Genomic DNA, 25,484 nt, shown 5'->3' on the forward strand with positions numbered 1-25,484 from the left:
CCTTCCAGTGTTGTCCATAAACAAGTATGTGTTTCTTGGCAATATCTAGCTGGTTCCAGGCCAATGCCAAATCTAGCTGATCTGAAGCAGATATATTTGTACCTAGGAGGCAGCAAGGGATCTATCAGTTTTCACACATTTATGTTACTCCCGTACTTTGTAAAGATAAGTCAGTGAGACTGCATGCCAGATAAAAACAGATCATATTTTTCAATACCTTTCAAGAGTGCCGTCAGAATTGCCAAATCAATGTCCTGCTCATCTTCTGACTCGGCATCAAATATGGTTATCTGTTAGAATTGCAGAAGTATACTGTTTGAGGTGAGGCAGAGAAGTTTGTAGTTATTTCTTCTTTGTATGGGCTGTGGTAGATTAAATCATATATATTTCAACACAAACAGTGGCAAGGGTCCAGACACAATTTTCCTTCGTTTCAGACAGAAAGTGCACCATTTTGGTTTTTAATGCAATGGCACCTCATTAAAACTGGAATAAACCTACTGCTGGAATCTACTTGGATTTGTTTCCTTTTAGTTAACCTTTAAACCTGAGAAATGTAAAAATGCAACATTATTGATTTTCAGTTCTCAAGTAGAAAACAGACACTGGAATAAAGTAAAACAAAAAATGCTTAAAATGTATAGGGTAGTTTCCATTTTAATGATTATTAGTACAATTATCATAACTTGCCTATATACTGGGAACTCCATCATACTTGAAATGTTGTAACAGACTGGCAAAGTAACTGGAAATGGGAAAACATAACTACCATTTTTAAAAAGGCTAAAAAGAAAGACCTGGGAAACTACAGGCCAATTAGTTTCAGCTTACAATCATGGAGCAGATCCTCCCGGAAACTAAAGCACTTGGAAAATAAGATGGTGACTGGTGACAGTCAATATGGTTTACCCAAGTGCATGGCCAGCAGCTGGAGGGAGGGAGGGGATTTCCAGTTACAAATGGTGTTTCAGAGACAAGTTCTAGCACAACTCAGTTGTGAGTAGAAGAATGGAAGGAAATCTTTCTAAATTACAAATAAGACTCTACTAGAGAAGAAAAACATAGGAATTACTTGATCTTTCTTGTGAAAACAAAGATATTTTGTCTTTCACTAAAATCAGAAAGGCTCTCATTTTATTAACAATGGCTGAAACTGAAACTTGTGAAGTTAACTAAACAGGCTCTGTAGAGCTGCTCAATATAGAAAGTGGCACAGACACATTTGTGTTATCTTTATATTAGATATAACACCTGTGTTCATGCCAACCCACCAGAGAAAGAGCAAAAAGGGTAACAGAAAATGAAGACTTTCTAAACTCAGCACATGAACCCTACTCACAGACTCTCTGTGTTTCATGCATTCCATCAACACTTGAAATAGACGACTGGACTCTTTGTGTTCCAACCTAAATATGTTCTGAATCATCATTAAGACCTCCTCCTTCACCTGAGGGCACAGATCCCTGGAAAACAGACATACGATCAATAACAATTCTATTTTAGATACTTCTTACCCACCCAAATGACTCTTCAGAAAAGATGAAATATAGGAGAAAATTCTTTTTGTTTCTACTTCTCTCTTGACTTAATCTGTCTTTCAACACAAAGCAAAATAATCTCTTAACATAAATTATTAATCACATACACATTTGTTCTGACATACATATTTATTGTTGAAAATACAACACATGAGTAAATTAACAATTTTCAAAGGATTTTCTGTGAACATAGAGCTAAAAATTACTGAAAGTGATTTTTTCTTTCTTTCAGTAAAGAAAGAAAAATAGACATAAAATGAAATTCCTTACCATTTGTTCATTAGACTTCATATCTCTCCCATTTTTTTTCACATTTTTGTCTTTCTGTTAGCCTTTCCATTAATATTTTCCTTTTTTTTTAATGGAAGGAATTTTTTTAACTGTCATAAATATAGGGGGAAAAGCAAGTGAAGAAAAAAGTTCTCAAAAAACACACTAGTGGCAAATACCACATATCCAAAGGTATATGCATAAAAGACAATAAGTAAACAATTAGGATATAAAGTTTATTAAATAGTTCATTTTCTTAAATGGGAGTGAACCCAGAGCACCTCTTTAAAATTCAATTTTTTTATTTAAATTGTTCTTTGACTTTGAAAAACTTTTACATATAATATTAATTGGCTATGCAAACTTATATTTTTATGTCCAGTTTGGATGCAACATTTTCACCAGGGTAGGTTCAATAGAGCCTGCAGCAGAGACTGGACTGGTGGGGACATAGACACCTTGACAAGTATGACAAATCTAGGCTACCACTGAGCAACCCAAAATCAACGATGAGGAAACTTAGTCTTCCTTCTACTCCAGCCTGAGGCTCCTACAGCAGTGAACCCCAGCTCTAGTATCAAAAGTTTTGTACAATCCAAATCCAAGCCCACATACAAAATATTGATAGCTGGAGACATGGCTGAGCTGAAACAATTGCAAGTACTCTGGGGGGTCATCCATGAGTGTGTCTCACCAAAGGTGAGAAATTTCTTAACTCAGAGTAGCTAAATGCAGTTTTCCCTCTTCAAAAAAGCCACAGTAATTTTGGCAGAATAATTATCTCAGCACTAGTTTGAGGCAGGGAAGAAAGAAACTCCATTCTCCCACCACAGAAGTTAAAGCTGGCAAAAGACCAGAGGGGCATCATTACTAGAAGCATTAGAAATTATCTCAGCAGTTTTGAGACAGAGGTTTGTAGGTGCCTACCAGCATGGCAGACCGAGAAGGTGGAGCATTATGCCACTACTCACCCCGTGTCACCTGTGTGCTTGTGGGCAAACGCCAGGATATCTGCAGCTCTGCCAGTGCCCTCATAGACCACCACTGGCACAGCTGGGCTGGCCCTCACATACTCCCACACCATCAGGATCACACTGGGGCCTCCTTCTAGCACCAGGCCGACTATGGGAACACCTTGGCCCATTCCTGTTTCAAAACATACCTAACCACTTACAAAGAGATCTCAGTCACACAAAAGTCAAAACATCTGCGGAAAAAATACTTATACATGGTTAAACATGGAGAGGAAATCATCTGTAATCAATCTTCACCATCTGTAATTTCACTTACATCTTTTAAGACTTTCAGAAAACTTCTTCAACCAGATCACAAAATAACATTAAAAACTACTGAAAAAACTGTAAGCATCAGGAAGAAAGAATATCCTCATAAACATCCCTCTTCCCTTTTTAATAGTTGTCACATGCAAGGACATTTGAAACATGTTCATAAGCCATGTATTTACCTATACACATAGAAAAGTAATCAGGTATTCTTCAGAGACACTTTGAAGTGTTACATCAGCAGGGCAGGTTTTTAAAAAAACAGAAATTAATTTCAAGTACAATGCAATAGAAATAAAAGTAAAAGCCTGATCTGCAAAAGCTCATACTAAGAAATTCTAAGAGTGAAAATTAAAAGCTCTATATGAGAACATGTTAAAATCTGGGTTGGTTTTGTCAATTCTATTATGTGATCAGATAAAGGAAGCAATGTCAACATCATAATACTAATGCCTTTTTAACATACCTCAAGATTTGAATGACTAAGTAAGAGCTAATTTCCACAAATAATTTGTACAATCTAGTGCATAAAAGGAAATTTATGTAATAAATATATGTTTAATTATTTCTTTACTGTAATTTAGTTCCTCTATAAATAAGCGGTGGAAGTAATGCAATCTGTCAAACACTGGCTAAAGGTTTTACTTCTGCAACTATTCTTCATTGCTGTACTTGAGGAGGTCACAGGCTTACAATAGAGAAGAGTGATGAGGGCAAAAGTAGTTAACATGGTAAAAAAAAAATTAATTACACTGAATGTAACAATCTTTCCATTTCACTAAATGCCGAGGAAGTACCTAGTGGTGAAATAGCAACGACATGAAACCATCAAGTGAGCAAATGCTCAGTATTTACTAAATAATCTGAGTCATTTAGATGTCTCTACAACTGAAAAACCCATTTGTGAGTTCATCCAAATGCATAATGCTTTATAAAAATGCTGTCTTTTTAATTTTCCTAAGTTTTAGAGTTCAAGACATGCAATTAATAACATTTCACCTCAGTAAAAGCAATGGCAAATCAAGATGCACAATATGTAACATGAAAAGTCAAGTACCTCCCCATCTTTTAGGATAGGTTTTTTTCTGCCATAAAGCAGATATGCCACAGCAATACTCACTTGTGTGTATTTTTTGAAGTGATATGTACTTCTCCAAATTCCTCCTGAGCATAATTTCATTCCCATACTTGCCTACTGTCCCATCATCTGCCATTAGAAAATGAGAATGCATGCTGTTGAGCGTACTCAGCTTGCTGAGTGGGTTACCGAGAGTCTGGTACAGGCAAACTACCTGAGAAAACCAAAATAAAAATGTCCTTAAAGAAACCAACCGACCAAAGAAACCAACAAAATACCACAATTTGTGCTCCCTCACTTGTATGTATTTCTTCATGACAGTGTGGCTGCTCGAAATTCTCCATCATGCTTTTTGAGCTACTCAAACATTTGATTCTTAGCATTTGATTCTTAACAGCAACAAACCCATAATTAATACCTCAGAAAACACTTTTGATTAGGTTTGCAATCCTTACAGTCACTTCCTGACATTCTTTGCAACAACTGGAACACCATGGCACATTTCTCTGGGTTGAATTCCCATTAAAAATACATGAGCTAACATTTATCAGGAATGATTTCACCTTACTACTTAAGTACTTTTAGATACTTGAGTAGATTATGCCCTCACATAAAGTAATAGTTTGTGAATATAAAATAGACTGTGAGTAAAATAATACACATATAAATAGCTTATTTGTGTACACTCCTAACCTGACTGTTCATTCCGAATCTTAATATAGAAAAACTTAATTTACAACAAGAGAGTTACCTACATAATTATGAAATTTAAAAAAGGAATGGCAATTTCCTGTAAGAAGAGAAGTAGTCTAAAGCTATTTATTTATACACAAAAAGCAAAATGCAGTGCCTCAACATGGCACAAAATTCTGTTGCTGAGTAAAATCTAAGCCACTATAAAAATGAAAAAATGATCAAACTAGTGAAGTTAATCTAGAAGAAAATCAAGTATGCAAGAAAATTCTAACAACCCATGAACACAAAGGCTTTTGTTATTAAAATGCATCCAACTCACATCTTTTCCAATGAGATCCCGCTGATTCTCAATGATACCCCATGGAGGAATCCCAATAGCACAGATCTTCCTCAGGTGTGGTGAGGCACGGCCTTTGAGTGCATCCCCCACATGCCTAGACACTCCTAAACAGATAATCAAATTATAATTTTTTATCTATATTCAGAGACTTGCTACAGGACACCAAGAAAGGTTTCACATCACTTCATTTGTACTGTAGTTATGTTTCAATCAAAACCAAAGCATTGAACCTAACTTATATATTTTATGTACACTTCACAGCTGAGGTGTAATGTACCACTGCTTCAAACTCAGCATATATTTCTAATTATTAATACTCTAACGTTGCTAATGGTGCTTTTCACATCCATAAAACTTCATTAGTTACATAAATGCCCAGGATAGTTCTCCTCTAAGATCACCAGATTGAATAACAGCTAAAGAAGTAAAACTTTCAGTTCCATAGTTTACTGACCCCTCTGAGTTTTTGAGAGTAGTCCAAAGGGATTTTCAGCTACTAATAGGCTAATTAATGGATTATCCTGATTCAGAACTTTATCAATTATAGAACACAAGTTAAATTGAGCTTTGAAAATTGTTTCAAAAATACTAATCATAGTCCACAGAACCTAAATGTTTTAATGAAGCAGATAAATTTACTGCAAATAAGTTCTGGCTATATGCAGTGTTTCTTTTTACACACAGAATACTCTGCCCTTTAATTAAAATATGCAGAATGCCTGTCTGCAGCAAACTAACATGAATTACGCACTACTGCTTATATAAAAATGGCTTCATTTTGTATTGACATATCACCAATTTTCAGTGAATTTCACTCTTTTTGACCTAAATGTACATGTTGTTATGCAGGAAAAAAACACTAAAAGGAAAACTGAAACGAAGAAAAATAATTACACTACCACTGTTGATGCCTTCTGTAATTATCCATGCTCCTGTAGACTCAGCAGCCTTCACCAGCCCTTTGCTGAAAACCTGCTTGACCTTTGAGGGAAGCTTGAAATTTTGAATGCCTCCATGAACAGAGATCACTAGCTTTGGCAATTCCATCTGCCATTCTTTAACCATCAGGTGCAGCAGCTGATCCAAATTGCTGTCATAAGAAAGTCTAATATACTGCAAAGGAAAATAATGGGTAAAATAAACATCTTTTAAATACTTCAGGAGAAGAAACTGCAACACATTACAAAGTTGTAAGCATCAATGTCCTGCAGATTTGTGAAGGACTAGAGCTGTCATAGTACCCTAACATGACAGCACAAAAATGCATGTGAGCAATAGACAGTGTATCCCTAACCACAGTGAAGTTCAACATAAAAATATATACACATTTTAATCTGGTTTACTTTTAGATTCCCCTGCCCTCTTGAAACAACCAATCTGATATGCATCCAATCAAATTTTTGCCTTTCTTTGCCTTTCTTTTCTTATGCTGAAATTACAAAAAAAGGTCAGACATATAAACACAGCACCTATTACCTTAGCATGGTAAGTGTGGTCTCCATCTTGAAAATTGATTGTACCAAATGCATCTGTTGGACTCATTTTTGTGTGTTTTTGCACAGACCATTCTCCACCATCGCTCTGTGAGCCAGCCTGATAAACAGACCAGCTGCATTCTAATCCTGGGTGTTCTCCAATCAGCCGTCCACAGCAGCACCTCACGTTAAAAATACAGAAATTATTTTATATCAGAATCACACACAATTTAGGATCTACACATGAATAGCCCAAATAACTTCCTAAAAAGAAAAATAATGAAGTTGTCTCACATGGAATACAGTAAAAATTAACTGTATTGAAAAAAAAATGCAACAATAACAAAGTAACATTTAATTATATCATAATTATGTTTAGTTGGGTATAGAACTTGTTTTCTACCTGAGGAACACTTATAACGGTTGGGGGACTGAACTAGACAGCCTTCAAAAGTCTCTTCCAGTCCATACCATGCTGTGATTCTATGTGGTTCTGTAACTGAGAGTCCCCTACAGAAATTCTGACCTGAGCAAAGCAGCTTATGTTCCCATTCAGAGGAATGTTGTAGGACACTGAGGTTTGCTATGAGTAATACCACTGGCTATTCTAAGTACTAAAGAAAGATCTAGTAGTTATCCTCAACAATCAGGAGGAGAATTTCGGGGTGACCTTTATGTTAACTCTTGGAAGCCAGCAAAGTCCATATACCAAATACATGGATTGGAATGCAGTATTGAGGGAGATTGTCATGGTTTGGGTATGGTACTCCTCAGTTTAATAATCTCACTGAGACTCTTCAAACCACGCACACCGCTCACTCGCTCACGCCGTTCCCTTCCCTTCTCCCTGCAGCGCACTGGAGAGAAGAACTGGAGACACAAAAAGTGAAGACTGCAGAATGAACCGGAAACACCAACGAGATAAGAGAACAAACAGTAACAGCAACAATACTAATAACAGATGGCACAAGAAATGAACATTTCACACAGAAACCCCTCAACAATAGACAATAACTAACCACTCCCTTGGTCACTCTATGCCAACCCAGAAGGGCATGATATGACTCTTGGGAATAGAAGGGCACGTGATCTGACTCTTGGGAATAGTCCTATCAGGGCCAGGAGTTGGACCCAATGCTCACTGTGGATCCTTTCCAACTCAGCATATTCTGTGATACTCCCTGGAAGAGAGAGAATCCCGTACTCCCAGCAGTGATATGAGGTGGTAGAGAATAACCCCTAAGTCCTAGCCATGTCCCCTCCTGGCTACTCCAAAAAATAACCCTGTCCTGGCAGGAATGAGGACATTTTTCACCCCTTATTCTATACCACTGATCTCATGGCCAAATCATACACCTTCCAATTATTTACATACATATATATGTATATATATACATACACATACACACACACAAGCTTAGGTATCACAGTCAATGGCCTCCCTCCAAGATATCTGTAGAACTCATTGAGTCCATGGCTGTGGGTTCTCTCTCCTAAATGTCTTCCAGAGCAGGAGGGCTGGTGTGCTGTCAGGTGGTTGCAAGCTGCATCACGAGCTCATGACCAGTGTATCTGGAGCAGTCCATGCTCACTGGCCATGGCAGTTCTGGCACACAATGCCAGTGTCATTCAGCAACCAAAAATACACACACAGTTTGACACTACAGACTGTTCTCACGCAAAAATTGAATCCCCTTCCACGTACACATCCTGGTTCACAGTCCCTCTGTGTTATCCACCAAGCATACCCAGGTCATTGAACAAAAACATTCCCATGGGTGGGTTTGCCTTTGCTTGAGAGAGGACTAATGCAAACTGACTTCCCAAACATATTCCTCATATGCACCATGGAGACTTTATCCCTTTTTTCCCCTTCTACAATACATGAAGGTTTTGACTGGGCAGGGTAAGTTCAATTGGCAGAGTCTCTGGTACTGGCCAACCAGATGACCTTCCTAAATGCAGATCCCAATGTTTGAAGGTCCTACGACCCATTGCTTTCAATGTGGTTTTAACAGTCCATTGTCCCATCCAACTTTCCCAGAGGCTGGTGCACGACAGGGGACATGATGTCCTCTCAAAACCATGCTCTCTGGACCAGAGGTCTATGGAATCAATCTGCCAGGCCTCTCCATATTTATATTTTACCCATCAGACCACAAAAGGTTTACCCACTTGGCCTGCTTGATCACAGTGCATGTTTCACAGTTACAGATCACTTGGGAAATAGTGTCCATGGTTAAGTCCACCCCTCTCCCACGAGCTCATCTGTATGTTGCATCTCTTCCCTGATGACCTGAGGTGTCTGAGCCCAGTGAGCCAGAAATAATTCACCCTTATGCTGCCAGCCCAGATCCACCCAAGACACTTTAAGCTCAACAGCCCAATCCACCTGTCCATTGTTGGGACGTTCTTCAGCAGCCCAGCTCCTGGGTGTGTGCGCGTCTACATGATGTGCTCTTACAGCCAGCTTCCCTACATAGGCAGTGGTGTCTTTCCAGAGCTCAGCAGCCCACATGGGTTTACCTCTGCACTGCCTATTTATCTTTTTTCACTGCTCAAGCCACACCTACAGAGCATTTACTGTCATCCACAAGCAGAGGTAGAGCACTGGCCATTTCTCTCATTCAGCGATATCAAAAGCCAGCTAGATGTCTTTCAGCTCCGAAACCTGACTTGATCCATCTTGTTGCTCAATAGTTTCTGCAACTTGCTACATGGGACTTCAGTACAGCAGCTTCCCATTTTTGATGTGTCCCTCCAATACAGCAGGAAGCATCAGTGAAGAGAGCATATCACTTTTCATTTTCTGGTAGCTGATTATATGTTGGGACCTCCTCAGGACGTTTCCTTCCCTCTCTGTCCTTTTCTGAGAAAAATACGAAATTTTTGTCTTTGGGTCAGTTTCCTGATTCCTTGGTAATTGGTGTGTCCAGTTCAAGCTTGCTGTGTCATCTGCACACTCCACTTACTCTATAAAGCATGAGTGCCATGATATGTGGCAGGGACTTTTCCTTTCAACATGCTGCCCAGCCCTGGCAGTCAGGGTGCCAGGAGGAGCTGTGCTTCGGTGCCCATCACTTCTGAAACAGCTCAAAACCCTTCATAAGCTGCCAGGATCTTATTTTCAGTTGGGGTGCAGCAAGCCTCAGGTCATTTGTATCCCTGCCCTGCTTTTGTCTGGGACAGGTTTCGTTTCTTGCACTGGCTGCGATGGTGCACGGCTAGGGCCTATATGTACTCTTTACCACCTCACATCATTGCTGAAGGCAGAGGTGAGGGTGTCTCTCTCTGTTCTCTGGGGAGAAGGGATTATTTCTTGTTGAATAAGTGTAGTGGAGGGATCTGGTTTCAAGCCAGAGACAGGTTCAGGTGGTGCCAGTCCCAAGAGGGATAGAGCAGTGAGACTGGCCGTACTGGGGTCCTGAGCTTCACAGTGAGCATTTTTGCATGAATACTTTTTTAATTAACATTATTGCTGATAATAAAAAAGTTTATTAACAGCCGTTTGCTATTTTCTTATCAAATTGCGGTTTGCAGTAAATTGTTCTTATTTCAAACCATGATTTTTTGCCTTCTGTGACTCCAATTCTCAGCTTCATCCCACTGCAGTGGAAAGGGGGAGGGTAAGATGGAGTGGGAGAGAGAGGCATGTGGTTTCAGAGAATCTTGGTGGGGGAAGTGAACTGGGGAGTACCATTCCTCAACCAAGAGTAACCCTGACTCCAGAACCCCTGGGGTCATTCTTGAGCCTCCCCAGGCACATTTTGCCAGACTCTAGAAAGGACCATTCTCCCCACCTGCAATGCAGAGCACATTTTTCCCATCTTGTCCTGTTGTGACAGCCCAAGGCCTGATGCATGATCAGTCTCCAGTTTTATTTGTTCAAAATCTTGTTTTTCAAGAACCCACTTAAAATAATTCTTCTTCCAGACCACTTGAGAGGACTTTCAATCTGACTGTAATCCTAACCACAGGTCCTTCAAAACCCACAACACCTAGGAAAGCCTATGTTTCTTTCTTGCTGGCTGGCTGGGATCACAGCTACTAATGTGTTGACCACATCCATTGGAATTTGACAGCATCCATCCTGTCATTTTACTCTTAAATTGAATTTTACACCTAATTGAATTTCCTGGGCAGGTCCCTTGATCTTACTTTGGTTTATGGCAAAAGCAGTCTTCAGGAGAATTTTCCATCCCACTTCCACATGTCATCTCCATGATCACGCAACAAAAACCACAGGTTACCTACCTCCTCATGGGTACCCTCTCACTTGAAGGGGTCCACTTGCTCACAATAGCAGACACACAAGTCCATACCGGTGGAGAATGGGACATTTCCTCTCTACCTTACTCAAGCCTTTTGAATCTGTCTGCAGTCTTGGGTAGTCTTTCCACAGCCAAGGCACAAGTTGGTAGAGAAACAAAAAAATCTTCATATTGCTGGAATCCTGCAGTTACCTGAAGCACTGTTTGTTCTCCTCCCATCATGGACATCAATACCAATGAGTTGGTGTACAATGATCATGTGTTCCATACAAACTTCTGCCATGTGGATTGTGCACACTGGACCTCATCTGCATCTATAGGGGACTGCACATTATTTGAGCTCCTATAGATTTTTGATTCTCCCAGGTACTGGATACCTTTCTCCGTGGTGTCCCACCTGCCTGGGTGCACTACTAGACCATCCTTGAGAGAGTACCTTTCTCTCACACTTGACAGGAGTCACCTCCAAAGGCTGAGAGCTTCTGTCCTCTTCCCAATGCTCTTGTCAATGCCCAAATCCAATGAACAGGGATGCCAGCTACTTGTTTTCACTACCATTTAGTTTCATATCATGGGACACAATACCTGAGCACCAGAGCAGCCAGGTCACCTAACTGGCAGCTGAAATCTTTTCACATATCTCACAGCTCAACTGAAATCTTTTCTCCCTATCCCCACCCAGGGATAGGGATCAGGGGATCTGGCCCTCCCTCTTCCTCCTGTCATGAGGGCCCTACCTCCTCTTCAGCCTACTAAGTGAGCTGATTTGGTCTTGGATTTCTTCATTTGTAGGAACAACCACTGCTGGCACTGGCTGTTCCTCTCGTTCCGCCGCAGTTGAGTGGCCACAGTGCCTCTTGCTTTGTTTTCCTTGTACTCCTCCTGAGGGCACATTCTAGTATTAAGTGGTGTTCAATAAAGAGCAGTCAGAGCCCAGCACATTGCGTAACTTTTCACCTCTCTGGAACGGCCACAGCATTTTCCCATTATATATTTTTTCATTTTAACAGGGTCCTGTAGTTGATCAGGGATGAACTTCCAAAATCACCAGACAAGTCTTCCAAAGACTGGCCCATGCCTTTCCACATTGCATGTCACTCATGACTCTCCACCCTTGGAGCAGAACTCTGAATAATGCCCCAGAAATCTCTTTCTTGACTCTAACTATGGTGTGAACCATACTGGGGGACCTAGCAGACTTAGCAACAAGAACATGGTTTCCTCAACATCCAAAAGAAATTCAAAATTCTCCAAAGATGACGTAACAGGCCTGAAGGAGGAAAAGGGGATGAAAAGCTGGGGAAAATCATCCTCTGCTGTTCTCCCCATGGACTTGATACAATTATTAATGGACTCCCAAAGGCAGCACCCAAGATCAGGTTAGGAGAGCAACACTGAACACACATCACAAATGACCTTCGCTGTCATTGATGCCATAAGCTGATATCACACAGTACAGCAAGAAAGCAATCTTGATTCTTTCCCCAACTTAGGGAAAGAGCATTGCAATGAGTGCATGTGGCAATGTATACAGTGCTGGGTACCACAGCCACATGAACAGACCTAGTAACATTGTGACCAGTGGCTCCATACCTACTGCAACAAATACTAAGATCAAATTTGTTTCCACCTGGCTCTGTTATCTCAGCTCTTCCAGCTGCACATTAGGTGCCAAATAAGGCTGTCATATTTTAGGAATGGTATTCCATGGTTTAGGAAGGACATTGAGACACTTGTGCATGTCCAGAGGAGTGCAATGAGGCTGGTGAGGGGTTTGGAACACAAGACTTGTGAGGAACGACTGAGGGAGCTGGGGTTGTTTAGCCTGGAGAAAAGCAGACTCAGAGGTGACCTTATCATCTCTACAACTTCCTGAAAGGTGGTTGTAGTCAGGTGGGGGTTGGTCTCTTTCAGCAGGCAGCAACTGAAAGAAGGAGAGGGCACAGCCTTAAGCTGCACCAAGGGAAGTTTAGGTTGGATGTTAGAAAAAGTTTTTTACTGATAGAGAGATAAAGTACTGGGATCATCTGCCTGGGGAGGTGGTGGAGTCACTATCCCTGGATGTGATTAAAAAAAATTGGATGTGACACTTGGTACCATGGTTTAGAAAAGTGGTTCTAGAGCATGGATTGGACTTGATGATCTTGAAGGTCTCTTCCAACCTAGTGATTCTGTGATTCCTCAGTTTAGTGTTCCCATTAAAACAGGTCAAACCATGTACCTTTTTTGCTCACTCCTCCTCCCCCACACCTCCCTTCCCCCCAGCTCCCCCCATCCCCGTCCCAAGAGATAAGGAAATGAAAAGCAACAATAAACTGATGGCAAGGGGCACAAAAATTGAACTATTCACATGGAAAACCCCTGACAACAGAAAAGACAACACTACCTTCATCCAGAAGGGACCCCTCCTCCCCAGAAGAGATTCCCTTCTCCCCAGGCCTTGGCAATGACCTGACAGTGGTAGAGAACAACCTCTGGGTCCTAGCCAGGCCCTTGGTTGGCTTCTGCAAGTAGTTAACCCTGTCCTAGCCAGAAACAGGACAGAAAGATGCCAGAAACTCAGTTAGCATTAAAGCTTTGCATCTGGAAGAATAACTCAAATTCCAATTTCAATCATTACTCTCACACAGGCTTCAACAGGCTTCAGTCTCTTCTACAGGATTAACTTCAGTGTAATTTATAATGACAGCTGACAGTCCAGGTCTTCTTTAGACATTTCAGAAGTTAATATACCCTAGGAAATGGAGATAAATTCTTCACATTTCCTCTTTTACGAAACCAAACATCCTTCAACAACCCAAACACAACTGCCTCAGGCCTCAGCTATACCACTTGTCCATTTAGGGCCAGGTTAGATGTAAACATCTGCAAGACTCTGGAGATGTGCATTCTAAAAGAGAGAGTTTTCAGTGGAGATGAGTGAGAACCAACTGGTGACAAAAAATCAGATTGAAAAAAACAACCAACTAACAAATCAACCAAAACCAAACCCCAAAACAACCGGAAGGAAATGCAGGAGGTGAGCTGCTTTAGTAAGGTACTTCTTGATAGGCAGAAACCATGAAATTAGGTCTACACTCCATTTTTCAACCCAGGCAAATTAGGTTTGGTTGATTCAATGCCGTGCCAAAGCAAACTGGAGAAGGAAGTCTCCTACACTCTGGGACACAGGGCTCAAGGTGAAGTGGCACTAGCAGGCTAAGATGATATTTAGCACAGGAGCACTTGTTTCACATACATGTCAGGCTGAACCCCAGGGTGCTGAGGGAGGTGGCTGATGCCCTTGTACAGCCAGATTCCAAGGCTGCAAAGATCAGGGTGTCCCCAATAACTGGAGAAAGGCAAATGTTATGCATGCCTTCAAAAACAGGAAAAAGACACCCTGTGGAACAACAGGCCAGCCATCTGGCCATAAGTCTGAAGTAAAATCAAGGAGTGAGACCTCCTGGAGACCACATCTGGCCACATGGAGGAGGAGACAATGACAGGAAGCTGTAAGCAAGTTATTACCTAGGGTCAGTCATGCCTCACCCACCTCACTGCCTTCTGCTACATAATTGTGGGGATGACAGGAGAGCACCTCCTCTCATCCAGGCTCTAGCCAGGCTTCTGTAGCTGGGCTATGACATTACAGTGTGGGAGGGATGCCAGGCTGGCAGACAATGACCTGGCTGGGTGGTGGGCCAGTATCAAGAAGGGTTTCTTGGATTCTGTACAGGGCCTTTCCTGTTCAGCCTGTCCACCTGCCACCCAGAAAACGGGATGGAGGGAATGTGCAGCCCTAGGGGCAGGGCAGCTCTGGGACACGGTCCTGGGTGTCAGTGGGCTGAGCCAGCGCCATCCATGTGCATGGGCAGCAATGAGGGCCACAGGTGCTTGGGGTGGTGTGAGTGGGACATGGCCCAAGAGACAGGGGACAAGCAGGGTCCATCCCCTTTGCTTGGTGCTTGTCACTGAGCCCCTGTCTTAGTATGACCTCCAATTTTAGTCCACAAGAGAGAAGAAACACCAGCAAACTGGAGAGGCTTCAGGGGCAGAGTGACTATTCTGGTGACAGATGGTGGGGATGGAGCCCTTGGTCTCTGAGAAGAGGCTTTTGGACAGGGGATGGTTCCGCTGGGATGAGAGATGGCTTCAGGGGCTCCAACAGCACACCCAGCACTGATGGGATGGGATGCAGAAAATGTAGATAGGCTCTTCAGTGAGGCATGGCAGAAGGGTGAGAGGCAGCAGCACAGCTAAAACATGGAGTCTGAAGCTGAAAATAAGAAGAAGCCTTTATTCCAGGAGGACAACCCAGTGGTAGAGTGTAATCTCCATCCTTGAGGGTTTCACACAACTGAGTGAAGCATTTTCGTCTGACTCCCCTGGTAGAGCATACTGGAGACAATGTCCCTGACAGTCTGAGTTACTCTGTGGTCCTGTGGATATGCATTGACACAAAGCATCTTTGCCTTTTTGTCTCAAAAGCTCACCAAGCTACCAGAGAAGGTGGGGACATCATCAGTAACATAAAAGCAGGTTAACATTTGTCCTACTGATCTTCTCAGACCAGTTAACAACAGGGTTACTCTGAGTGGGGAGAGAGGGAGAACCACAGAACTACTGTCATCTTGATTGAGATTAAATTAAACTACTGTATTTTGAAGGACAATGTAACTTTAGTTGAGATATGCAGCTGAGTATCTGCAGGTTAGCAGGAAGCATTAAAACACCCCCTGCACTTCTTCTCTCAGAAATACCTGCAAAAATCTTTGAATATCTATTCTTCTGCTCTAAAGCAAGATATACATGAGACCATTCTCTTAGAAGGAGCTCACACTTTCTGAACAGAAACACAAATCAGTTGCCTTACAATGCCAGCACCATTCTGCATATCAGCCCTTTACAGTAATCTGATTTCAGGAGTAATTTATTTACTCTTTGAAAACATGACTCTTGTAAATCTCAGAAGCAAAATGAAATGCGAAGCATAATGAAAAGGCAGATAATCATGGTTACATGGATTATGGCACTACTTGACACCAGCTTGCTAGTTACCAGTTGTTGCCTCCCATCAGATGTCTTTAACAAAAATGAAATGAAAGTTGAACATTTTGTTCCAATAATTGATAATGTATTATCATAAATATACAGTACCAAAATGTGTTTGGTAATACCGTCTGAATAACAAATATTAGATTGAAAACAACTATTTAATACAGGTCACAAAATACAATTTCCCTGAAAATAACACAATTTAAAAGCACCAAGGTAATGAAATTTTTGTTGTTTGCCTTCCCAAAAACAGGGACTCAGAATCCTCACTGTGGAGAAGATGAAAAATCTTCAAAAAACCTATTATTTGGGATATTCCTTTGACCCTTTTTCTTCTCCCTTCATTTTCTTTTTCTTTCCATAATTCTCACTGTTCTCTATTGCTATAGAGTCACTCTCCTTCATATAATCTGGGATATAGCTGGAATTGACTCTCATTTAAGATACATTTCTGTCTTTCATTCCTCGGGAGATTAAAACAAAATCATGCACACAAGGTATTTGGGTAGAATTTTTGATTGCAAATAAATCAAAGGTTATCACCACCTTTTATTATAGCATTTTTATTATACCATTTATTCTACTTATGCCAAGCATTCTCCAGCACATTCCTAGAAATGCTGCTCTGAGCATAAAACAAAAATTGTATTTCTCTTATCTTTACTTCCTTGACTAGGATTGCCTATTACTAGGTCACTATAAAAATACTACATATATATTTACACACTCTTACCTGATTAAATTCTGGCACACCTGGCATCCAGTAGGACATCTGTTATGAAAAGTGGATAATTAATATATGCTTGTGTAAAATAAGACAGCTTTAACATTATTCTTAGAGTATCAATTCAACAGTGAAAGAATTCTCATCAACAACAAAACAGGCTGTCATCTCCACCACTAACCCCTGGAAAATGTACTAATAACTTTAGTGATTTGTTTGGCATTTCACAACTCAGACTGTATATCAGATCTGCATTTCACAGATGAGTTATCTATCTTATATATGCTACACTTTCCATGTGTTCAAAACCATATGATCAAAATTACAAGTTTACATTTCAGTACGTGATCTCTTCAAATTTATCTAGGCCACATCATTAACTAGATGCATGATACAGAATGCCAAGTTATGTTTGCTTCCTCAGGTCCTAAAGCACAGCTTGAGGATTTGATCTCTTCCTTACTCTTTTCAGACTCTGCACCAGTATGATCAGAAATTTCTGTATCAGAAGACTGTGATCAGCAGGAGTAATTATTCTGAGGAAGGGGAAAAATGGTAACTCCATGTAACTCAATTTCTTAATTGGATACCATACCTGTTTGTTACCACACTGAGAGCAACAAATCTAAGAAGCATAGTAAGGTTAATTGTTGCCAATTTCTAATTCAAATAAACAGTTTCATATAAAACAGACTGGGGATGGGGTCCATGAAAACCCATAGACCAGCAATCATTGACTGAGACACTAAAAAACACCATCCAAACTGATCACAATGCCCATAAAATTACTCTGATTCTTTTTAAATTTACCAGGAAAAAAAAAAAAAAAGAAATTCCTTGCTTTACCTGTGTGGTTCATTTGAGCTGGGAATAATGTGGGCACATTCTCTTTTACTGAAGACATCTTCGATCCAAGATTTGGGGGGCTAAAAAGACATTTCAAATATAAATGCACTCCTGAACTTTGTAACGTGATGTCAAAAATTGCACTGTAATGACAATATGACTGTATATAGATAACTCAGAACTATTCCCATCATGTTATGTGTAAGACTACATGCTGAAGCTACAGCTCTGAACAGTCCTAGCCCTTCAACTCCAAGCTTTACAGAATTCCCCATGAAGATCAATATTTAAATTTATTGCCACCATGAGAATTATTTAGATGTTCTGTCAAACACATGTACAAAAGAGAAAGTGGAAAGGATTGATCAAAATTGCTTTAAGCATTACATTCTTCTTCTGCCAGAAGACTAGCAAACTGCAGTCTTACTAAAGCTGTGTCAAAAAAGGCAAAATTTTCATTTTACCTGAAACACATTGTTGAGTCCTTCTTTTATTATTCTTCACAAAGTCAAGAACAGATGCATTCTGGTTATATTTTGCTGAACTAAGTCTACAGTGAAATGCAGAAACAGGGGTCCAGGGTGGATGATAGGTGGGCTTTCTCCCTTGCCTCCTGGAGTGCTGTGTCAGTGATGCCTGTTACAGCTCAGCAAACGGAAGAGCCACTATGGCATACAGATTTTTTTCAAAGAATCTCCCTGGAAATTTTTGAACCTTTCTCTTCAGTTTTATCAGGATCAAATTCCCTGAAAGGATCAGTAACTGCTAGATGTTGAACTTTGAAATCTCTGGGGACTTAATTAAGTAATTATTCTTAATTTTTATGGCTAAAATATTCACTAAGTATGTACAATTTACAGCAGAACCTTAACATCAATTTCTTAATCTAAGACTTTTCTTAGATTTTTAGACTGATTATATCGTTAGGAAAAGGTGTTTGAAACTTCATGCTTTTTTACAGTTATCCATGACTTCATGGCTGGGCAAATAAAAATGGAAAGAGGAGACTTGTGATCTGCAGACTTTTCTAGCTCTCAAGTGTAGCTCTTGATTCCTAGTTTTGTAAAAGACTTCTGTAGCATGTACATCTCCTTTCACAAAACTCTGATTCTGAAACTGGCATAATTTAATTAAATTTCAACAACAAATTAAAATCTTCCCTGTCACGACAATGAGGTGCATATATCTCAGCTATCGTTGACATGTATCCTTTTCATCACCAAATCCTAAATGAGACCAAAATGTTCAAAAATTAAGGTTTCTAGAAGTAAAGAAAGAGATCAGAGTGTAATATATAAGGAAACATATGCACCACCCATTTCTTTAAAATTCTTTCTGTTGAGCAGTGAGAGCAGACAAAACCTAAAAACTCAGCCTAGCACAGAGGTCCTTCAAAATGCAGGGGTGCTACCAGCAAGGAGAGTGACTGTGACACCATCCCACTGGGGTGGCTGGGCAGGTGCACAGAGCTTGGCTAACCAGCCTCCAGACACAGGGCATTGCAGCCCTGTGATGCCCTGCTGCGCTGCTTCCCTCACTGATTTCAGCACCACCCATCCAGCAAAAACACATGAATGCTTCAATTTTTCCTTCTGCTTTCTTCTGCCTCAGCCCACACACCTCTCCACCACCATCCCTGCCAAGGTTTGCCAAAGCCAAGGCCTGTAGATGCACTGTGACGAATAAATACTGCCAAGCAAGAGGTTAATGTACGCTCTCCCTGCTGTGAAATTAGCTTTACCAAACCAAGAGTGGCAGGAAACATTCAGCTTCTTCAAGACCAGACAATAAACACTGTTCACTGGTCAAGTACCAAACTCAGGAAAACTAGGTTACACCGTCAATATGAAACAACAATCTTTTAATATCCTTGGCTGTACTAAAGCCTGCTTTAGGGTGAAAGGCATAGATACACATATTTCCTAATGAAACACCATGTTGCTCTGGACACTGTTCAATTCCCTGCAAAAGAAAATTAGAAGACACACATCTGTGTGGCAGAATAATTTCATCCATTATTGAAACACAATCCATTCTTGGACAAAACAACAGCAATTGCTTTTAATGACACATTGTAGCTCCAGACAGGTGCAGATAATTAGAAATCACACAATGACTAGCCAGTTTACATAACAGGTTAGTTCATTTAGGCAAAGTACAGTTGTGCTGGAAACTAGGCAGAACAATCAAGTTGTAAGTAGCTTACTGCAACTGCAACAAATTTGTACTGATAACAGAGAAACACAGCGCCTTAGCCAAAACAGTACTTTAAGAGCTGAAAAGTTCTGTCAAGTACCATACTTCAGCTCTATATGCACTCTCTGTTTAGTGAAACCAGTACAAAATGTCACTTCCAAAGAGCTGGGGTTTTCTAAAAGATCTTAACTACTAGTGCCTGTATTTCTATTTCTGCATTGTTTAACATGTTTGTCAGATTATTAGGGGGGAAAAAACCGTTATGCATCATATACAACTTTTATACAACCTTTTCTTACCCTCAAATTTATTAGATTAAAGCAAACACTCTTTAAAAAAAGCAACAGATGGTCATGTGTCAAATAGAATTGCCTCAGTACTCAAGCATACGGTACCTATAAAGAACCTTACTGATTATGTCAATAATCAGAAATACATGGAAGATCCAAACTGACTTTCAGTGGCTGTGAAGGAAGGAGGTACTATTTTCAGGTGTGTGTGACAAGTCAGCATGGTGCAGTCTGTGACAAACCTTTATTCAAATACATCAGAGGATGGAAAGAACATCCCCTTATTACAAGTAGTGCAAGAATCCACTGCAAACAGAGTGTCCTAAAATACCTTAAACCCTTTCAAAATTAACTTCACATGTACCAAGTCACTTGCAGTAACATACATACCTGAAATGCAGCCATAGTTCCTGTAAGCTAGTACTCAAGACTATTTCACAAGAGCTCAGGGCTTAAGCATGCTGGTATATCTTGAACCCTTCCTTACCCCTGAAAACTCTATATGGCTTCATTACCAACTGGTTAAATTACTGCCAGCATTACAGAGATTTCCAACTTAAAAGGTTGTCTCACACAAGCTTTCCTGAGCAGGAACTTTGTGGTTCAGCATCCACTCCATGCATGCCTAGGGTATGAAGTAATATAACAATTGATTGCTAAACAAAGAATACCACTCTGGATCCACGTAGGGTAGAAAAACATTGCAAAACTCCATGCAGGGTCACATGCAGTAAAATATGAACTCATGAGAGGTTTTCAATGGCCTCTCAGGTCTTCTACCGTTTCCTTGTGTTCAGGCTACCCTGTGACAGGACAACCACCTGGCTCTGTAACACAGACATGCTATGGTTCCTCTGCTCTCCATCACTACAATGCATTGGTGCATCTGTTACTAACTGGCAGCTTTTGCTTTTCTAGTATTTATTACCTACTTCTTTGTCCCAGCGTTCAAGATTCTGCACATCTGTGAAAATACACAACTATAAGCAACAGAATTCATCAGAAAATTTTCATCACTAAAATTTACTAAGATTTGAAAGATATTGTGCAAATAATTTCATTTGAATGCTTCCACTGTTTACCTGTCCACCATGGCCAATCATAAAACAACTATCAGCTAATCTCAAACCTCCTTTGCAGGCAGACTTTGCAGGCTGATTACAGATTCAGTAGCACTGAGAAGGTTTTATATTTTCCCCTTTTAAAGACAGTATATAATTTCAGGTCACAGCAGAGTTTCTGTGATTATTTCCTAGTAACCAATTCAAACTCATCCACTGGAAACACATTCTTAGGTACTCACAAATACAGTACATACACTAACAGAAGTCATTTGTGCTTGCAGGATAAATGCAGACCCAAGTCAGAGAAGGATAACAGAACTTCTTATAAGTCATCAGTCATTCTAAAGAGAGATTTTCAGGGTTTTTTTTCATCAGAACAAAAGTAGCATGTTAGCTTTTCAAAAATACATTAATTTAAACTTCACAGAGTGCTGTAGCATTTTCTTTCACAGTTAATCAACTGTACTTAAAAGCTAAGTAGGTATGCTTAAGTGATTTTCTGGATTTGGGTCTTGCATCCAGGCTCATAAAACTGTTTCCACTATTTTGAACCCAAGCATAGCCAAAAAAACAAAAACCCTTTGACTTTATTGGGCTTTCCAATGTGGTGCTTCTGATCCAGTCTAGACCACACAACACAATAAATACTAACATTTATACCAAATGACAACAAAATGTAGGAAATGCTAAAACCAAAACCCTCCTTGTGAAAAAAGCTCCATCTTGACTCCTGGGATACAGGGAACAATGAACTGATGGAAATCTTATCTTACTCTGGAATATTAGACCTTTAATTAGTTTATTACTTTCCACTTTTTAAGTTTATTAACTGATCAAGCAAGCCTTTCTGCTATCCTTTAACATGCAATGTTTTAGAAAAACACATCAAAGAGCACTGCTCCAAAAACACACCCCTCTCAGAAAGCAGGTGCTGGTGGAGGAACTCCTGGTTTGCAGATGGACGGGCTGAGCAGACCTGTCCCTTTTGCACAGCCCATGGCACTGGGCTAGGTGGGGAAGGACATACAAAACCTCACCTTAACACTGCTTCCAGGAGCCCAGGATTTTGCAAAAGAAGTAAACACAAGAAATCTCAAACCACAATTTATATTCTTCACTTTTATCCTTGAAACAGGTCTCACAAACATTGCTAGAATTTTTATATTTGCAGGAGATATCTGCAAAATGCTTAAAAACAGGTTTCCCCAAGTGGAAATGCAAAAAGTCCCTGTGACATGACACATCATAATTCAGCCTTCCACCTAAAGCAGGCCACTCCAAAACCCACTGTTCTAGAAGCATGGTGATTGCTGATAGTTTGGATCTGACTGCTTCATAACTGTAACCCATACACATAATAAAAAAATCTGTGCCTATGGCTGATGGCAGCCACCTTGCTAAACGTTGACATTTGGTTTACTTTGGCACTGTACACAATATTATACTGTATATAATCTCTTATAAAACCAGTTCAATGAGCAGCATAAGATATAGATTATTGAACAAGTTGGTCATACGTAAAGATACAGAAATACATATTCTAAAGATTTTAATTGACGAAAACCAATCCAAATTGCAGAATAAATTATAGGAGATGCCTAAAACTTGAAGCAAATAAAAGCAGACACTAGTAAAAGAGGAAGAAATGGCATATTGATCCAAACTATATTTGAAAATTATTTTAGATCTTTAAATATAACCATGCCTTATTTTACTGTGTCTCTTTTGGAGACAAAATTTTCACCATTTTTTTAATGGACACTCCTACCCATCTTACCAACAATATTTTGGAAGTCAGTCCCAAAGAAAGTCAAACATTTGGTGATTTTTTATTAATTAATACAATATAATCAGAAATTATTCATATCCCAAATTAAATTATCTTGTTGTAAGTAATTTTAAAGTGAAAATCCAGGAAGCCATAAGAAAATGATGTTTCAAATGTATTATTCAGAGGGTCAATACAATGCTTCAAGCCTCATTCAGATTTCCACTTTGAAAACCAGTCATAGAAAGGCAGTTGTTGTTACTTGTTACTTGTTTCTTGTTAAGTACTTGATCTTATCAAGAGCTAATCAACTTGTTCTTTTTAAAATTGGGTCTCACCTACCTAGCACTGAGCAATCACAGAGGTCAACCACCCATTGCACTCCTTCATCAAAGGATTCAAAATCACAGAGCAGAAAGGTCTACCTAGTTTAAACCAGAAGGAGGAAGAGAAAAAAAATTCTCATAGTCAATATCAGAGCTTTCTTTTGCCTGTTTTCAGTTTTCCCAACAAAGGGTATAATGTTGACTACAGAGCTGACTCTCTAAAGGTCAGATATATCTGTAGTATCTGATGTGAAAAGAAAATGCAGGTTGCAAAATTCAGCTGGAGGAAGCATGAAGGGTCCCAAGAAGTGGCACCTCGTTAACAACCTGCTCTAGAGGAAGGTGGCAGGTAGGTTGGAACTAGACGATCTTTAAGGTCTCTGCCAACCCAAATTATTCTGTGCTTCTATGATTCCATGATGCGAGCAATCCACATAGCTCACTTCTGGAGCCATTTGACTGTTCACTGCCATTTCTATCAGAATTCTTCTTTTTGGTCCATTGCTTGTCTCATATAGTAACAAAATATTCTTGGGCTTGACAGCTGCATACAGCAGCCCTTGCACACACTACAAGACAGGTCACAGAACTGAAATTACATTTTCCAAAGAAAGAGGAAACACATCTTGGGTGATTTCTAAAGAGGCTGAAGATATGGTCAGTCCCACTTCTGCATTTCTCACCTGGACGTGCCTTATCTCTCTCCTCAGCTCTGCCCTACACACCACCTTCCAAAAAAAAAAAGCTTTCCTTTTCCATGCTGGCTCACAGTTAAGTCACATCATCAACCCATCAAACACCGCAGATCCACAAACTAGCTGGAGGAAGAGTGGCCTGGGAGCAGCCACTGAGGACTGCAGGGCCCCTTTGTGCCCCTTTGTTCCAGAGACCACATGGACACGTCCCTGAGCTCTCCACCAGGTCTTTCTGCACGTTCCGCCTCATGTCCAAGATATATTCCATCACACTAGGTTTATCCCCTTGTTTATTCACTGGGGGTTGCAGCAGCAGCCAAAATGACTCCCAAGGGCTTAGGTTTCCCCGGGGCAGACAGAAAGGAGTACCTGTGATGGCAGTTTAAGCCAGGCTTCACAGCCTGGCAGCCATCAGTGCTACCCTCCTGGCACAAAGCTGGGCTGTGGCTCCAGGCTCCCAGCAGGCTATGTTCCAAGGCATGCTCTCCTGTCTGCTCCACCATGATGACAACCCTTCTCTCCCAAGTGGCAGCTCAGCCACCCAGCCTTCTGGCAGCACTCTGCTCACCAGGATGCCTGCATGTGTGTTGGGATGGTCTCATGAGCTGTGGTGGCACAGGTGATGAGAGAAGGGCCAGAGCAGGGGCAAGGAGAGTGCTGTAAGGAGAATGGACAGGACAAGCTCACTGTGAGGGCTGAGGTTGCACAAGCCTTTCTGAAACACTGACTGAGCAGCAGGCAGAGAGGTGGACGTATTTCATAAGCATTTGGGATGTACTAGTAGAAGCTCTGCTATGCCTCTTTGGGGGTTAAATTGCATCAATACAAGGTAATCAAATGCACTGGTTTATAGGATTGGTAGGACTAGGACTGATCAAACCTGGGATCATCCCACCCCAGCCAGGCTGGTAAAAAATTTATTTCCACAGCCTGACCTCAACAATGCAGCCTAAAGTGACACTAGAGTCACAACAGGCTGCTAACCCTTCAGAGATACAACCAAGTCCTAGTCACCCATGTGCAATCTGTAGCACGACAAGCTCACTAGGAAAACACTTCCATAGTGGAAGCACTAAATTTCTTCATCGCAGAGCTGACACCAAAATGCAGCCATGGTGCTTACCAAGTTCCAGACCACTATACCTGAAACCACTGACAGCTGGCAGGCATGTGTCTGTCCCAATACTGCTCCTCTGCAGACATTTCCATTACTGATAACACTGAAGAGGGTTGACCTCCACTCTCATCTCTAAGACTTAATAATTATGAAAAACCAGAAGGAACAATTTTATAATCAACCAAAGCACTTGTGATTTGGAAACTGAGACAACAATAAGTCACATCACCAATGGGTTTTAAAAACCTTTCTCTGACTAGCATTTATCAAAGTACATCATGACAGCACCCAGCTTCTGTCCTGGTAAAAAGAACACCAACAAAGCTCAGAAACTGTTTTGAGATGCCTCATTCTGTTCCTACATGAAGGACTGAGGGTACTGTACAACTTAGAACAGCATGTACCAGCAACTGCACTATGGCAGAGATGCAAAGGAGTGGCAATTATACAGACAGGATGAAGACAAGTGC

General features: G+C 40.6%; 1 protein-coding gene across 3 annotated transcripts in view; it reads right to left on the reverse strand.

Moving 5' to 3' along the window:
* LOC137464557 (transient receptor potential cation channel subfamily M member 6-like) overlaps positions 1 to 25,484 on the reverse strand; it is a 42,719-nt gene that overhangs the window by 11,819 nt on the left and 5,416 nt on the right. The window contains exons 2-11 of one of the 3 annotated variants that reach the window (XM_068175964.1): positions 17,559 to 17,638; positions 16,722 to 16,760; positions 6,682 to 6,862; positions 6,105 to 6,318; positions 5,185 to 5,309; positions 4,212 to 4,383; positions 2,780 to 2,954; positions 1,340 to 1,463; positions 218 to 290; positions 2 to 102 (exon numbers count right to left, since the gene is read on the reverse strand). In XM_068175964.1, the coding sequence (XP_068032065.1) occupies positions 2 to 102; positions 218 to 290; positions 1,340 to 1,463; positions 2,780 to 2,954; positions 4,212 to 4,383; positions 5,185 to 5,309; positions 6,105 to 6,318; positions 6,682 to 6,862; positions 16,722 to 16,760; positions 17,559 to 17,638 (1,284 nt within the window). Of the gene's footprint in view, position 1; positions 103 to 217; positions 363 to 1,339; positions 1,464 to 2,775; positions 2,955 to 4,211; positions 4,384 to 5,184; positions 5,310 to 6,104; positions 6,319 to 6,681; positions 6,863 to 16,721; positions 16,761 to 17,558; positions 17,639 to 25,484 lie in introns of those variants that run through there. The other 2 variants (XM_068175965.1, XM_068175966.1) reach the window with 2 other exon arrangements.

The sequence above is a fragment of the Anomalospiza imberbis genome, chromosome Z (genome assembly GCF_031753505.1).
Source record: "Anomalospiza imberbis isolate Cuckoo-Finch-1a 21T00152 chromosome Z, ASM3175350v1, whole genome shotgun sequence".
Classification (NCBI taxonomy): domain Eukaryota; kingdom Metazoa; phylum Chordata; class Aves; order Passeriformes; family Viduidae; genus Anomalospiza; species Anomalospiza imberbis.